We start from the raw sequence: 16,833 nt of genomic DNA on the forward strand, positions 1-16,833 counted from the left end.
TGCAGATTTCGGTCAATTGCATAACATGTAAAGCATGTGTACCGTTAATTCATTGTCACAAATAATTTTCCGAATCCTTTCATGTTTCTAATACGGGTGCTGACATGTTTTGATGCATGTAAGACCGCTTTTTATTTAACATTATTGATCTTGATTATCGATCTGATCATCTTGACTAGGTACTGCCATTTTGTTTGAAGCAATTGCAAGTGCTATGAGAGGTGGAAACTGATTGGTTAATAGGAGAGACGTAGAAGGGACATAACGAGTTATAGCCACTGGTGGCGCAGTGATCGAGCCCAGAAATTCCAGCCAAGTTCGGCAAGGATGGAAACTGGACTTTTGTAGTCAGTTAATGCCCTTGCATCAGGAAGATGGGTATTGTGTCAGTCACTCATAACTTACAGATAGATATATATCCAGTGTTCACTTATGTCCTTGCTAGGGAACTTGTTATGGTCTCTGTGATAAGAACCATTCCTAAAACTTGTTAGAAAAGTCAACTATAATTCAGATCAAGCTTTTTGTTCCTGTGAATGTAAAAATGTGCCATTGAACTTGAATTTCTCCTTCCATTGACTCCTTAATGACTGGTCCATCACATTTAAATTGCCCTGACCCAGGTGCAGTTTTGTTCAAATTATTTATTGCTTTATTTTACCGTGTGATATCAAAAGTGAAGGTTAATGTAACTGGGCATTTTCTTTTAATAACTTGGTTATTTCTCATGACAACTCATATGTCATGAATGTGAATTATTGAATTTTAAGAAGTGTTTTGCTTTTTGCCTATTTATTAACCCAAGCATTTTTTAACCAAAAAAAAAAGGATTTGTCTTCCAGCTTCATGTCAGCTACAGCATCAGTCAGAAGCAACGTAGCCAAAAACTTTCAGTATATTGTGAAACACTCTGTTCCATATTGTTGTATTGTACCGAGCATATCTATTCACACATCTTCCCGAGACAAGGGCATTAACTCACTATAAAAGTCCAGTTTCCAACCTTGCCGAACTAAGCTGGAATTTCTGGGCTCGATCATAGCGCCACCAGTGTCTATATGAGTTCTATGTCCCCTCTGATGACCAACCAAAACCCTCCTCACATATCACTTGCATTTGCTTCAAACAAAATGGCAGTGCCCTGTCAAGACAATCAGATGATAATCAAGGTCTATATTGTATTAAAACGGGCTTACCCGCGAAGTGCATCAAATCACTTGAGCACCTTGATTAAAAACATGAAAAGATTTGGAAATTATCTGTCGAAGCCAAGTTGACAGTACACGTTTTGCAAATCCTGCAGTCAATTGAAATCTGCATGTTGAAATCCATGTTGTTTTTTAAACCGGATGTCTAGTTTGTTACATAATTTCGATTGGACTATGCATAGACTTGTTAGTCCAGCCAAAATGTAACACCATAATTCTAGCCTAGTTCGGCAAGGGTGGAAATGGACTTTTATAGTCAGTTAACGCGCTTGCCTTGGGAAGATGCTATTGAGACAGTTCAACAGCAAACACACACTGACAATTGCAGCACTTCTAAAGGAGGGAAACTTGGAATGGCCTTCACTTTGCCTTCTGTCATCACCAAGAGGTACCGACTACCATTTCGCTCTGCTGTCCATCACGAAGTGAGTCCGCATTGTGTAGTTATTCCCCCTGCTGACGACCCGCTGCAGTGTGGCCCCTCCCTGGAGAAGCTGTGTGTTGCCTGGAACGTGGCGTGGAATGGTGGCATGGAGGGACTTCTCAGTCTGGTCAAGATGGAGAAACAAGATGGAGACACCAAGGAACTGTAAGTACCGACAGCCACGTCATGTTTTATAATCTATAGGTGTTGAGGGTTAGAATTGGTCCTCAGCAACCTATGCTGGTTGCAAGAGGTAACATAATGTATTTACAAATGGAGTGTATTGCTACAACTGTTGTAAGTCAGTTTTAAGCTATGGAAGTTACCATAGTGAAATTGGGCTCTCATGGTTAGCTTTTGTTGGTCTGTTTGTTGTATATGATAGCAGTCTGACCAGAAAATCCAGTGAAAGCATCGATCCACGCAGCAATTGGGATACGATGACATTCAGTCAGCGAGCCTGACCATCCGATCCAGTTTATCGCCTAATACAACAAGCGCTGTTGCCTTTTGATGCAAGCATAGGTTGCTGAAGACCTATTCTCACCCGGATCTTCACGCAGAGCTCCAGATAATCTGCGTATCTGCGTGAAATACGCATCAGAAATGCAGAAATACGCAGTAAAATATAATCCAAGCGTATCAAATACCCAACGAACATTACAGATACGCTACAAAAATAAAACTTGTGCGTATCATCAAAATATTGTGAAGTAACCCTGCGTATTCGATTAGCAAATCAGCAACTTATTTTGAATTATAAACGGGCATTCCGTCAACCTTGCCAAACTCCATGATGACAGTTACATCATGATCATTTACCATCACACTTTCTTGTGGAAGTATCGTGGTATTTTTGAGTCCTATAAAGCTCTCGAACCCACACGACACCAGTTTGCAGGGACTAGATGAATAGTGTTTTTAAATATTTAACTTAAATACCCACATCTGTAAAAACTTGTGGGTAACAGAAATTTGAATACGCAGATTGAATTACTGATACCCAATGATTGTAAAATGCATGGGTAAAATACCCACACCACCAAAAGCTTATCTGGAGCTCTGTTCACGGGTCCCTGGTGGTTAGGCTAGATTGATAGTGTTTGTCATACACTGGCACTGTTGACTGTTTGGTCCAGAATCTTTATTTACATTCTGTCATTACGTAGCTGAAATATTGAAGAGCTAGACAACAAATAAACATGCAAAACAAACAAACATTACTCATATTCAAGCTTGGTTTGATGCACAAACGAACGTTCTGGTCTGTTGTGTGAACCGACACTCATGAACACATGTGACGTCATAGATCCATGACTCGAGATGCACCATTTGTCTTGATTAGCGTGTAAAGTTTGGAAATCATGTGCAGCATATCGTGATAAAAATAAACACACTCTGTGGTAACACTGATGTCGTGTAAAACCCTGCTATTGATGCAAGTACAGTAAACCTCGGTTATGACGAACTCAAAGGGACTTCTAATTTTAGTTCGTTATAACCGTAGTTCGTTATAAGCATATATATAGCATAACTACAGCAAATAGTCGGGACCAAAAAGTAAGTTCGTTATATCTGTCAGTTCGTTATAAGCGAGTTCGTTTTAACCGTAGTTGACTGTATTCTTTTCTTAAAGCTTTTCCAGCAAGTTGCAGTTGTCAGCTGTCCTGAAGCGAGTGCTGGAGGTGACAGATTTCCGCTGGGGATTCCAGCAGGGCGTGTACGGCATCAGCAACGCTACATCCCACAGTGCTGTGGAGGCTGCCCTTACTCGCCTCGCCAGCTTCATCATCAACATCCGGAGTCTCCACTCCAGTGATCTGCTGCCCAGTAAGGACTGGTTCACAATCTTGGGGAGGTGAGTTCTGTAGACAGGACTAGAACAACAGAACCCTGTGCTGCAACATCAGGGAAATACCAGAACTTCAAAGTATTACAAACCTTCTTTGTATTTGTTGATATTTCATACACTCCTTGTCCCTACACTTAAACAAATACTGCATCATTTCATTTTATTTGTTGTGACAGCCGTTCTACATCATTGTCCCCAGATTCAGTAGCTTGGTTTATTGCATGTCATCGTTGCTCACAATATCAATCACTGGATTGTCTTGTCCAGACTCAATTTACAGGGCTCTGTTATATAGCTGGAATATTGACTAGTGCAGCGTGAAATAACAAACAAACATAGTTCAAAGAATGACACATTATGGATCCTATCTTACACTATGCATTTCTTCCTCCTTCTTTGGATCCTGGTGTGGAAACTTCCTAGAACAAAGTTTTGAGCTTTAATAAAAAAGTTCATTGAAACACATCCTAGCATCACCATGATCTCCACCTAAACCATGGATCATGCACCACTGCAAGCCTGTAAAACCCTCAGCAACCTGATGACCTGACACACCCTGCCCCATCATTTTTTTTTCTCATTGCCATGGCAAAAGAAAGAGTTGAGAAACTTCTGATGATTGTACCATATGTGACAGTTTTCTATGGAGAAATGCCCATTTTGCCAGCAGTGTAGTCGTTCACTTTTGCCAGCAGACCCCAACTGTTATGACTGTAGTGGCCTGTTTAAGTTGTCAAACTCAATGTAAACATCACTCAGAGGAAGTCTGAAGCACAAACCGGCCTACGAAATCTTCTAAGGATACCGGGGGGCACGGGTGGCCCAGTTGTCTAAGGCTCCCTGATTCGCTGTGCAGAGTTGCGTCCCTTAGGCACGCCTGAAACCTATGATTGTGGGTTCGAATGATTCGCTTGTTTATGTTTCTAGGTTTGTCAGCACCATACCTGTGCTCGTGGGTTTCACTGAAGTGGTAAACGTCTGAGACCTGCATCACTTCAGGCTTTCCTCCCACATTAAGCTGACATGATATGACTGGAATACTGTTAAAAGCGGCGTTAAACCAGACTCACTCACTCACTTTAAGGATATTATGAAACTTAAATATGTCACTCAGTTGGCAGTTAGATTGGCTTTTTCTGTAGTCAATCCAACCAAGACTTCTACCATAACGTTGCTATCTGTAGAAGACGATGCAGTCTCGGATAATCTCTTTCTTACGGAGGATATTCCCATCAAAACTGCGACCACGCCCAGTACATGTAAGGAGGGGTGGTCGGGTAGCCTCGTGGTTAAAGCGTTCGCTCGTCATGCCGAAGACCTGGGTTCGATTCCCGACATGGGTACAATGTGTGAAGCCCATTTGTGGTGTCCCCCTCCATGATATTGGTGGAATGTTGCTAAAAGCGGCGTAAAACCATGCTCACTAGTACCGGCTATGACAATTTGAGGAGAATGAGACACCTAGCATGTCCAAACCCTCTGCGGAGAGCTGACTATCATCCCCCATTTCCCACCAGGATGAACAATGTGAGGAGGGAAAACCGATCCACAACATGATTTAGTTCCTCCCCAGGACTTTCGGGGATATTCACCAATGACTAAGGAAGCCATCTTGTGCTCTACTTCACCCTCTCACCAAGGCAGACTGAGTCAAGATCGCACACAGGCTTCACCTTCAGACTGACATCGACAGTCAGACATTGTAGTGAGGAGCGCTATCGAGCTGAGGATTCAATTGTATGTTGATATACTTATCCTACCTCACACTCTAAGTGCCCACCCAAGCAACCCCGCATCACAGTTACACCAGCTGTATGCTCTGGAAAGAGGATGAAGAGCCAGGTATATCAGGTGATCAGGTCACTTATGGTCAGATCACACGGGATTGCAGTGGTGGATGACTCATTGTTAAGGTGATGACCATGGTCATGCTTGTATGCGTTCAGGTGAAGTGTTTTTTTTAAGCTGGAAACTTTGTTCTGGGATGTTTCCACACCAGGATTGAAAGAAGAAGGAAGAAATTCATGGTGTGAGATAGGATAAGCATATAAATGTAATTTTTTATAAAATTTTCAATTCATGGTATTTAAGATGCCTACCTCCATACATCTGAAAATGAGGTTGAATGATATGTCTACAGTTAACGCCAATAATTGGAATACTTCTTTTGTTTAGTAAATTTAAGCAATAATTTAACAGGTCAATTTGAATATCTCTTGAATAAGGTCTGTAAAGGGTCCATTATGCCAATATCTATATAATGACCTGCAAACCTTAAGTTCCATGTCATTAATAACCACTCACTGTTTGCTGCAGGTTTGTCCAGGTGATGCCGACGTCTGCTGCTGATGAGAGTCTGCTGCTTGAGGTCCTCAAGTTTGCCAGCATCATCCTCAAACTGCCCAATCAGGCATCAGCTGACATGCTACCATGGCTTGCAGACAAGCTGTACGATTCAACAGGGCCCCTGATTGGTCTGCTGAACAGGTCAGGTGGGACAGACATGGGAGACAACCAAGGTGACAGCAATGTTACTGTGAAAAGGTAATAAATATATCTGACTGTCACACTCACACCAACCATTGCTATTGCACCTGTGACACCAGGTAGTAAGACGTGAATATGATGCCAAATGTGTCAGCAAAACAATGAACTGTGTTGGCCTCTATCTACAGATTGCAATGTTTCGTCACTCTCTCCAGGGTTGTTGAAATCAGTAAGATGCTCCCTGGCCAGAAGAATGTCAAGTCTACATTTCTTTGGCTGACTTTGCTATCCACTCTTGGATTAGCACCTGCAAATTAGCACCTATTAGCAGCTATCAGTGCTAATTACCCCCGGCCTCCTGTTTGCCCGTTGTCCATTACCATTTACCAATCAGGGATAATTTAGTCCTGGCTTCCAGTTGTCCATAACTATCAGCGCTAATTACTGTAAAGTGCCGTCTTCCATTGTCTATTGCTAATCACCTATCGGCGCCAATTAACTGTTAGCTTCCCTTATTGAGTTCCCACCTTTTTTTTATCTTGTTAGTTTTGTTGTTCGTACAGGTACTTAAATATGCTCTCTGCCTCATAGCATTCATTCACCTGATAAAGGATTAAGCATATTAAGTGTTCCTCATAATATAGAAAATGATACCCATATATTCTCTTCCTTATGTGTAACTATTCTAAATGCTTTTCAAAGACTTCACTCTTGTGCTGTTACCAGTTGGCTTTCTTAACACAACTTGGTTCATTTTAGGCCAAATTGTGGTCCGTAGCTGTCGGTGACAAAGTGTTGATACTGACCAACACTTGAAATGATAATTCCTGCCTACAGACCAATCAGTGGTAATGTTTCAAAACATTGACTGACACTGCTAGGTAGAGATTCACGATAGATGGATGTCAATTTCTGTATGCTTTATACGCACTGGTTCAAGTGTATTTCTTTTCTCTTTACCTATATATTGCTTTATGAAAGATAGCTACGCGATAAATCACAAAGAACAAGGACGAACGAAGAGTGGTTTATTTCACGATAAAACATTGTTCTGTCATGACTTCATTTCTGGAGTGGGGCGGTCGGGTAGCCTAGTGGTTAAAGCATTCGCTCGTCATGCCGAAGACCTGGGTTCGATTCCCGACATGGGTACAATGTGTGAAGCCTATTTCTGGTGTCCCCTGCCGTGATATTGCTGGAATATTGCTAAAAGCGGCGTTAAACCATAATCACTCACTCACTCATTTCTGGAGATTCTAACATGTGCTCGCAACTTGATAATGTCATATATTGGACGCCGTTATGTTTAAGAGGTACACTACAATGAAAAGTCTTTCATTTTGTTTTGCAAAATTTCCGCAAGATGTTTGTAAAACTTTTGCGTACCTACGCGAGGACAAGTTTTTCCTCATAGATGTAGCTGACAATCATGACAATCATGCTCCTGTTTCAGGTCCCTGGACCGACAGCTGCTTCACTTCATAGCCACCTTCAACAGCCAGCTGCCTTACCAGCTCTGCAAGAGGTGAGGAGGCACTGAGACATACTGTAGATAGAGTAGTATAGTCTGGAAGGTAATGTCGGGAATCACGCACACATGAATACGGTGTTAGCCTTGGGCGTCTCAACGTGCGTGATTCCCGTGCACCCTTTCGAGTTAAGTTGATTGGTTCAACTGTGTTATATGGCCCTGTGACGCAGGGGTAGCATTATGCAGGTGGCTGTTTCAATGAATGCTCGTTCCACCCGTGACGAACAGGTCTGGTTGTTGATGAAATGTAGTGATAGCTAAATAGACAAATTTTTTATTCATGCACCGATTGTCTTTAAATGTAATATCCAGTTATGTATGACTGTTTAATAATCTCATACCAACTTTGACTGGAGTAGGTCTGAGAGTTTTTCAGATATTGTAGTAAACGTCGGTACCTTAAATTACCTTCCAGACTATAGTAGTGAAGGCATCATTAACAAATCTACATGTCATCTTAGGGTGATCTTATACATGTTGCTTTACTGACAGTATCAACTGAATTATAGATTTTGAAATTGTGTATTCCGAAGAAAAAATACAAGCATATGTTAAAATAAGTGTGATTACTTTAGAATACATGTGTTTTGTTATATTTTCCAATCCACAGTTTCACCTATTGTATATCATCACATGGAAAACATCCTGTTGAGGTTGTGTCTCAGTACAACAGTTTTTTTATGATACTTTCAAAACATTGATGAACCTAATTGATGTTGTGGTTGCACCAGCAGGAACGTAAGTTTCACGTTATGACCCACAGCTTGAAGATGTACCAGATGCGAGGCGACCTTGCCAAGAAGCTGCTGCTGCGACTGAATGTGACTGATGCTCCCCATTTCTACAACCTGGCGTCTCTTGAAGGAACACTACAGTGTTTGATGCACCTGACTGCCAGGTGGGTGGGGTGGGGTGGGGTGACAGTACAGTGCTTGATGCACCTGACAGCCAGGTGGATGGCGGAGATAGTACAGTGCTTGAAGCATCTGGCAGCCAGGTGGGTGGGGTGGGGTGACAGTGCAGTGCTTGATGCACCTGACAGCCAGGTGGGTGGGGTGAAGGGGACAGTGCAGTGCTTGATGCACCTGACAGCCAGGTGGGTGGCCGGGACAGTGCAGTGCTTGATGCACCTGACAGCCAGGTGGGTGGCCGGGACAGTGCAGTGCTTGATGCACCTGACAGCCAGGTGGGTGGGGTGGAGGGGACAGTGCATTGCTTGATGCACCTGACAGCCAGGTGGGTGGCCGGGACAGTGCAGTGCTTGATGCACCTGACAGCCAGGTGGGTGGCGGGGACAGTGCAGTGCTTGATGCACCTGACAGCCAGGTGGGTGGCCGGGACAGTGCAGTGCTTGATGCACCTGACAGCCAGGTGGGTGGGGTGGAGGGGACAGTGCAGTGCTTGATGCACCTGACAGCCATTTGGGTGGAGGGGACAGTACAGTGCTTGATGCACCTGACAGCCAGGTGGGTGGGGTGGAGGGGACAGTGCAGTGCTTGATGCACCTGACAGCCAGGTGGGTGGGGTGACAGGGCAGTGCTTGATGCACCTGACAGCCAGGTGGGTGGAGGGGACAGTACAGTGCTTGATGCACCTGACAGCCAGGTGGGTGGGGTGACAGGGCAGTGCTTGATGCACCTGACAGCCAGGTGGGTGGAGGGGACAGTGCAGTGCTTGATGCACCTGACAGCCAGGTGGGTGGGGTGACAGGGCAGTGCTTGATGCACCTGACAGCCAGGTGGGTGGCCGGGACAGTGCAGTGCTTGATGCACCTGACAGCCAGGTGGGTGGCCGGGACAGTGCAGTGCTTGATGCACCTGACAGCCAGGTGGGTGGCGGGGACAGTGCAGTGCTTGATGCACCTGACAGCCAGGTGGGTGGGGTGGAGGGGACAGTGCAGTGCTTGATGCACCTGACAGCCATTTGGGTGGAGGGGACAGTACAGTGCTTGATGCACCTGACAGCCAGGTGGGTGGGGTGGAGGGGACAGTGCAGTGCTTGATGCACCTGACAGCCAGGTGGGTGGGGTGACAGGGCAGTGCTTGATGCACCTGACAGCCAGGTGGGTGGAGGGGACAGTACAGTGCTTGATGCACCTGACAGCCAGGTGGGTGGGGTGACAGGGCAGTGCTTGATGCACCTGACAGCCAGGTGGGTGGGGTGGAGGGGACAGTGCAGTGCTTGATGCACCTGACAGCCAGGTGGGTGGCCGGGACAGTGCAGTGCTTGATGCACCTGACAGCCAGGTGGGTGGCCGGGACAGTGCAGTGCTTGATGCACCTGACAGCCAGGTGGGTGGCGGGGACAGTGCAGTGCTTGATGCACCTGACAGCCAGGTGGGTGGGGTGGAGGGGACAGTGCAGTGCTTGATGCACCTGACAGCCAGGTGGATGGCGGGGACAGTGCAGTGCTTGATGCACCTGACAGCCAGGTGGGTAGAGGGGACAGTGCAGTGCTTGATGCACCTGACAGCCAGGTGGGTGGCGGGGACAGTGCAGTGCTTGATGCACCTGACAGCCAGGTGGGTGGCGGGGACAGTACAGTGCTTGATGCACCTGACAGCCAGGTGGGTAGAGGGGACAGTGCAGTGCTTGATGCACCTGACAGCCAGGTGGGTGGCGGGGACAGTGCAGTGCTTGATGCACCTGACAGCCATGTGGATGGCGGGGACAGTACAGTGCTTGATGCACCTGACAGCCATGTGGATGGCGGGGATAGTGCAGTGCTTGATGCACCTGACAGCCAGGTGGGTGGCGGGGACAGTGCAGTGCTTGATGCACCTGACAGCCAGGTGGGTGGCGGGGACAGTCCAGTGCTAGATGCACCCTGGGCTAGACGGAGATGGGTTGCAGGCCATGTGGTAGGTTTACCTGTGTTGTTCAGGTAGGAGTAAACTGTGTATGTGTGTGTTGCAGGCCGGGCTGGAGCCATGAGTGTACAGACATCGACAGCAGCTCCCTTTGTTCCCAGGTCCTCACCTGTCTCCTGGAGGTACGTGTCTCTCTGTGGATTGCATTGTCTCTTACCTGGAGGTGTATGTGTTAGAGTGTCACTATACCTGAAGGTGCGTGTGTTACAGTGTCAATATACCTGAAGGTGTCTATGTGTGTTACATTGTCTCTATACCTGAAGGTGTGTGTGTTACATTGTCTCTATACCTGAAGGTGTAATTGTATCTATACCTGAAGGTGTGTGTTACATTGTCTCTTTACCTGAAGGTGTGTGTGTGTTACAGTGTCACTTTACCTGAAGGTGTGATTGTCTTTATACCTGAAGGTGTGTGTGTTACATTGTCTCTTTACCTGAAGGTGTGATTGTCTCTATAGCTGAAGGTGTGTGTGTTACATTGTCTCTATAGCTGAAGGTGTGTGTGTGTGTTACATTGTCTCTTTACCTGAAGGTGTGATTGTATCTATACCTGAAGGTGTGTGTGTTACATTGTCTCTATAGCTGAAGGTGTGTGTGTGTGTTACATTGTATCTATACCTGAAGGTGTGTGTGTTACATTGTCTCTATAGCTGAAGGTGTGTGTGTTACATTGTCTCTATAGCTGAAGGTGTGATTGTCTCTATACCTGAAGGTGTGTGTGTTACATTGTCTCTATAGCTGAAGGTGTGTATGTGTGTTACATTGTCTCTATAGCTGAAGGTGTGTATGTGTGTTACATTGTCTCTATAGCTGAAGGTGTGTATGTGTGTTACATTGTCTCTATAGCTGAAGGTGTGTATGTGTGTTACAGTGTCTCTTTATGTGAAGTTGTTTGTGTGTAATTGCTGTAGGTATGTGTAAATGTTTTTACCAGGGTTGATTAGAGTCCAATTGAGTTAACCAACACCTGTTCAAGTATTTCATAGAGGAGAAGTTGAACACATAAACTGCAAGCTTAGATATAATATAAAATGGCTGCCAGTTAAAGGAGAAACACTACAGCCAGGTTACATCTGATCTGTACTGCTGCAAATTTAAGAAAATTTGGATGACATTTTTTCAGTCATTACAAGTAAAACAGATTACATTATTATGTTTCTATTATGATATTAAATTTTATCCCTTTTCACACTACTCTGTTGTGAATACTCCGTGTATTGTCAGGAAATAGACTACATTGTTGAACAGTGATACATTCTCTGTTGATTGAAAAAGAAAAACTTCAGCCCCCAGTGAGGATCGAACTCACGACCCCTGGTTTACAAGACCAGTGCTCTATCCACTGAGCTATGGAGGCTTGCATACTGTAGAATGTCTTTCTGCTGTCATATCGCTGAGATCTATAGGATATTATGACCTTTGACAATGATTATTTGCATAATCGATGAGGTATTGATACTTTCCATAATGCACAACACCATCTGGTCCCAGGTGTTATTGATGTCTCTTGATCCTGGGACACTGCTGATCAATATTTGTTTGTTTGTTGTTGTTTAATGCCGCACTCAGCAATATTCCACCTATATGACGGCAGTCTGTAAATAATTGAGTCTGGACCAGACAGTCCAGAGAATGATATCATGAGCATCGATCCACGCAAGTGGGATACGATGACATGCATCAACCAAGTCAGCGAATCTGACCACCCTATCCCGTTAGTCGCCTTTTACGACAAGAATAGTCTGCCTTTTACAGCAAGTATGGGTTGCTGAAGACCTATTCTACCCCGGATCTTCACAGATCCAGCTGATCAATAACCTGCATCACATTTTAACCTTATTGTTAAAACATTGACAACAAAAATTAAACTTGTGTTTATAATGTCCACAACTTTAGAAAACTGTGTATTTTTGGTGAACTTGAAAGCCCCTGTTACTGATCGTCAATATTTCTCATCACACCATAAAAAACAGTCACTATTGAGAAGCAGATCCAGAGTGTTGAAAAGAGAGGTGCACATTATACCCAAGTCATAAAGTGGCTGAGGGCGCAGTTAATGTGTAATGTTTCTGCTAAAAAAGAGGGTGTTTGCACCCCCTGCATCCTCTGGACCACCTGTGCATATTTGTCTCAAAGGGATGAAAATGGTAGGGCTGTAATGATTCACAGATACCTAAGATATCATTGATATTAAAAGACAGACCCGTGAAGGTCCAGGGTAGAGTAAGTCTTCAGTAACCCATGCTTGCCGTAAAAGGCGACTAACGGGATCGGGTGGTCAGGCTCGCTGACTTGAAATCATGTCATAGATCCCAGTTGTGTGGATTGTCTGGTCTAGATTATTTTACAGACCGCCGTCATACAGCTGGAATATTGCTGAGTGCAGCGTTAAACAACAAACCAACAAACAAACAAAACAGATGATACTTGAATGGTCAGTTTGTGAGATCGTGATACACTATTTTTAAATCATTAACTGATAGCGTTACCTCCTGTTAAGACAGAAGTTGCATAGCGCCAGCTGTTAGGACGTGGTGATAGAGGACGTGCCTGCTATTAAACTATTACATTTAATAACCATCCCTTCATTTTTAACTGTTTTATTCTTTTCTTTAACAAGATTTTGTTTTTGAGATAATATTAAGTAAATGTTTGAATCTGGATTTTGAGAGGTATATTTCTGTGATTTCATCATTTTTTCCTATTTGTTGGTGTATCGTGATACCAGTGGTATGGTCAGTCTGTATCGTGATACGTATTGTATCCCAAGACACCAGGAGATACTCAGCTCTAGAAATAAGCGACTTCATCACACTTGAAATGACGTCATACCTGAATATTGTAGATGCCATTCAACATTTGTAGTTTTCTGAGACGGCAGTGTTGACTAGAACTTTTTTCTAAGGGGAAGCTCAAAAGATTTTGAAATTATTTAATTTAAATTAAATTATGTGTATTATACTGACTTTATGAAACTGTTGGAATTGATTCTATCACCCTCGCTCTCACTTGGGAACTACATGAAGTTTGACACTTGTTTTGTAAAATCAGTATGGCACACATTCTCGTATGATAAACTCAGCTGTGAGTGAAAATATGAACATTTACAGGTCATGATGTGAAAGAATTATTTTATTTTGACAATTTATGACACATGTTCTGTCATGATCTTACCTTGAAAACCTTAAGTGTCACAGAGTCAGACTGAACATAGTCTCAGCAGGTAGTGTTTCTTCATTCAAGTGATTTTTGTCAGATAAATACATTATTTCCCCACTAAATATACAATATAACTGTCATACATTGACCCATGTTGGGAATTGGGTCTAAATTGGTGTCCATTTCTCTGGCACTTGGGGAGAAATGGGGAGTAGATAATCACGATGGTTCCTGAGTGTGTGTTGTGTGTGGATTGTTTTTTCGGAGGAAATTCACTGTCAATGTTCTGGAAATCGTGTTGATCATTCTTCAGACTATATCCATTTCTAGCTCACCGGGTCCGAAGGACCAAGGTGAGCTTATGCCATACTGTGGTGTCCGTCATCTGTCTGTCCGTCCTACGTAATTTGGTTGTAATGTTTTAAACGGCTTCTTCTCTGGAACTAAGAGATTGATATCAACCATATTTGGTTGGAAGCAATCTCCGGCAGTGAGGAAGGATTAAAAATTGCCATTGTAAATATTCAGGTGGGTGATACAGGACCTATGGGCCTCTTGTTATTTAGAGTGAGAAAGTATGGTGTTATGTTGCTTTTAGCAATATTTCGGCAATATCAAGGTAGGGGACACCAGAACTTAGCTTCACACCTTGTACCCATGTGAAGAATCGAACCCAGGCCTGAGGTGTGACAAGGGAACGCTGTACTCTCTAGGCTACCCCACTGTTTTTTTGTCGCTGAGAAATGGTAGTGGACTTTACAGATGGTATGCTTCCTGTATATTTTCTCATTAGTGTCTGTCTTCTGTTGCCAGGTGGTGTCAGCATTTCACATCGGGCGTGGCAGCACCTCCATGTCGTACATGGGGAAGGGCGTGACCAAGTCGGCCACCATGTGCCTGCGTCATCTGGCCCATGAGATGGCCATTGTAACGGACGACCAGGTGGGCCAGGTTTTGTGTTCTTTTCCGCCAGCCAGCAATAGTCTAGCTGTATCATGGCAGCCTGCAAATAATCAATCTGACACAGGCAAACTAGTGGATGATAGCAGGAACAGCATTGGCTCATGGGCAAAACAAACAATACCGTATACGACGTAATAAGTGCCCTGCTCTAATAAGCGCCCACGGCGACATTTGCTAAGATATTGGCTGGTGAAAAATCCCAATTAGCACCCCTTCCGATTGATCAATGTCCTCACAACTTATTTATTCCCGTATAATACACACTCGTATGTTATATGCACTCCTGACTATGGGCAATTAAATTCAGGAAAAATATATCTGTCGTACATAAACATTTCAGCCTGTCGGCATAAACCACAAAATTTATCTTTCAACTCTATCTTTTTACCAAAATAATTTCTAATAAGAGCCCCCTATTTCTAATTTTGAGAGCGTCCTGGGCGCTTATTACGTCAAATACGGTACTTGAGTTACAGGTAACCCGACCCACCCAATGTTTTTATCAGCAGCGACAAACAGCCATAGATGCAACATATATCAGATGTTTCTTCATATTGTCATTGATGAAGCTGTTTGGACCTACAAATTCAAAAATCATTGCTAACTAACTGACATCTGTCTGAACAAGTCATCTGTCAACATTGTTCAATAAATATTAAATAAGAAAAATGTCCCCACCCACCATACCTGCTGGAGTCCTGTTACCTGAAACACATATGTTTTTGTTTGGCCTGAAGACAAGCATGGGATACTGAGGACTAATTCCCAAATCTGTAGAGTTTATAGCAGTATGTTGTCTGTAGTGTAAGACCAAAGTCTGTAGAGTTAAAGCATTATATTGTCTGTAGTGTACACTTGAAAGAAGCAGTGATGATTTGTCTGTCTCCAGGACTGGCCACGAAGTTGGATCTATAGTCGGCGGGGGGCAGATGGAGCGGGGGAGCCGGGACTCAACTGGATGCTGACACTGTGGGCCTACAGAGACCCAGAGGTACGTCACTCTCTGTCAACCACAGAGTCCCCGAGGTTTGTCACTCTCTGTCAGATACAGGGACCGCGAGGTAAGTCACTCTCTGTCAGCTAGAGGGACCCCGTGGTATGTCACTCTCTGTCAGCTAGAGGGACCCCGTGGTATGTCACTCTCTCTCAGATACAGGGACCCCGAGGTAAGTCACTCTCTCAGATACAGGGACCCCGAGGTACGTCACTCTCTGTCAGCTAGAGGGACCCCGTGGTACGTCACTTTCTCTCAGATACAGGGACCCCGAGGTAAGTCACTCTCTCAGATACAGGGACTGTGAGGTAAGTCACTCTCTGTCAGCTAGAGGGACCCCGTGGTATGTCACTCTCTGTCAGCTAGAGGGACCCCGAGGTAAGTCACTCTCTATCAGATACAGGGACCCCGAGGTTAGTCACTCTCTCAGATACAGGGACCCCGTGGTACGTCACTCTCTCTCAGATACAGAGACCCAGAGGTAAGTCACTCTCTCAGATACAGGGACCGCGAGGTACGTCACTCTCTGTCAGCTAGAGGGACCCCGTGGTACGTCACTCTCCGTCAGCTACAGGGACCCCGAGGTAAGTCACTCTCTGTCAGATACAGGGACCCCGAGGTTAGTCACTCTCTCAGATACAGGGACCCCGTGGTACGTCACTCTCTCTCAGATACAGAGACCCAGAGGTAAGTCACTCTCTCAGATACAGGGACCGCGAGGTACGTCACTCTCTGTCAGCTAGAGGGACCCCGTGGTACGTCACTCTCCGTCAGCTACAGGGACCCCGAGGTAAGTCACTCTCTGTCAGATACAGGGACCGCGAGGTAAGTCACTCTCTGTCAGCTAGAGGGACCCCGTGGTATGTCACTCTCTCTCAGATACAGGGACCCCGAGGTAAGTCACTCTCTCAGATACAGGGACCGCGAGGTACGTCACTCTCTGTCAGCTAGAGGGACCCCGTGGTACGTCACTCTCCGTCAGCTACAGGGACCCCGAGGTAAGTCATTCTCTGTCAGCCACAGAGACCGCGAGGTACGTCACTCTGTGTCAGATACAGGGACCCCGAGGTACGTCACTCTCTGTCAGATACAGAGACCCAGAGGTAAGTCACTCTCTGTCAGATACAGGGACCGCAAGGTATGCTACTCTCTGTCAGCCACACAGACCCCAAGGTACGTCACTCTCTGTCAGATACAGGGACCCCGAGGTACGTCACTTTCTGTCAGATACAGACCCCGAGGTACGTCACTCTCTGTCAGCCAAGTAACAGGCAAGTGACCCTGTGTCAGGTTGTATAAGTAACTTGCAGCCTGTACTGTTTGTGGTGCCAGGTGTTCCAGGGATCA

General features: G+C 44.8%; 1 protein-coding gene and 1 non-coding gene across 2 annotated transcripts in view; one reads left to right on the plus strand and one right to left on the minus strand.

The window, feature by feature from the left end:
- LOC139453989 (rotatin-like) overlaps positions 1 to 16,833 on the plus strand; it is a 65,806-nt gene that overhangs the window by 27,600 nt on the left and 21,373 nt on the right. The window contains exons 22-29 of the mRNA XM_071235462.1: positions 1,537 to 1,797; positions 3,269 to 3,490; positions 5,801 to 6,028; positions 7,425 to 7,496; positions 8,266 to 8,400; positions 10,418 to 10,493; positions 14,343 to 14,471; positions 15,382 to 15,483. Of these exons, the coding sequence (XP_071091563.1) occupies positions 1,537 to 1,797; positions 3,269 to 3,490; positions 5,801 to 6,028; positions 7,425 to 7,496; positions 8,266 to 8,400; positions 10,418 to 10,493; positions 14,343 to 14,471; positions 15,382 to 15,483 (1,225 nt within the window). The remainder of the gene's footprint in view (positions 1 to 1,536; positions 1,798 to 3,268; positions 3,491 to 5,800; positions 6,029 to 7,424; positions 7,497 to 8,265; positions 8,401 to 10,417; positions 10,494 to 14,342; positions 14,472 to 15,381; positions 15,484 to 16,833) is intronic.
- On the minus strand, positions 11,655 to 11,727 carry Trnat-ugu (transfer RNA threonine (anticodon UGU)). Its single transcript has one exon. It is a non-coding gene; the product is annotated as a tRNA-Thr (tRNA).

Source organism: Haliotis cracherodii, unplaced genomic scaffold (assembly GCF_022045235.1).
Source record: "Haliotis cracherodii isolate W230 unplaced genomic scaffold, xgHalCrac1.p SCAF_10, whole genome shotgun sequence".
NCBI classification, from domain to species: Eukaryota; Metazoa; Mollusca; class Gastropoda; order Lepetellida; family Haliotidae; genus Haliotis; species Haliotis cracherodii.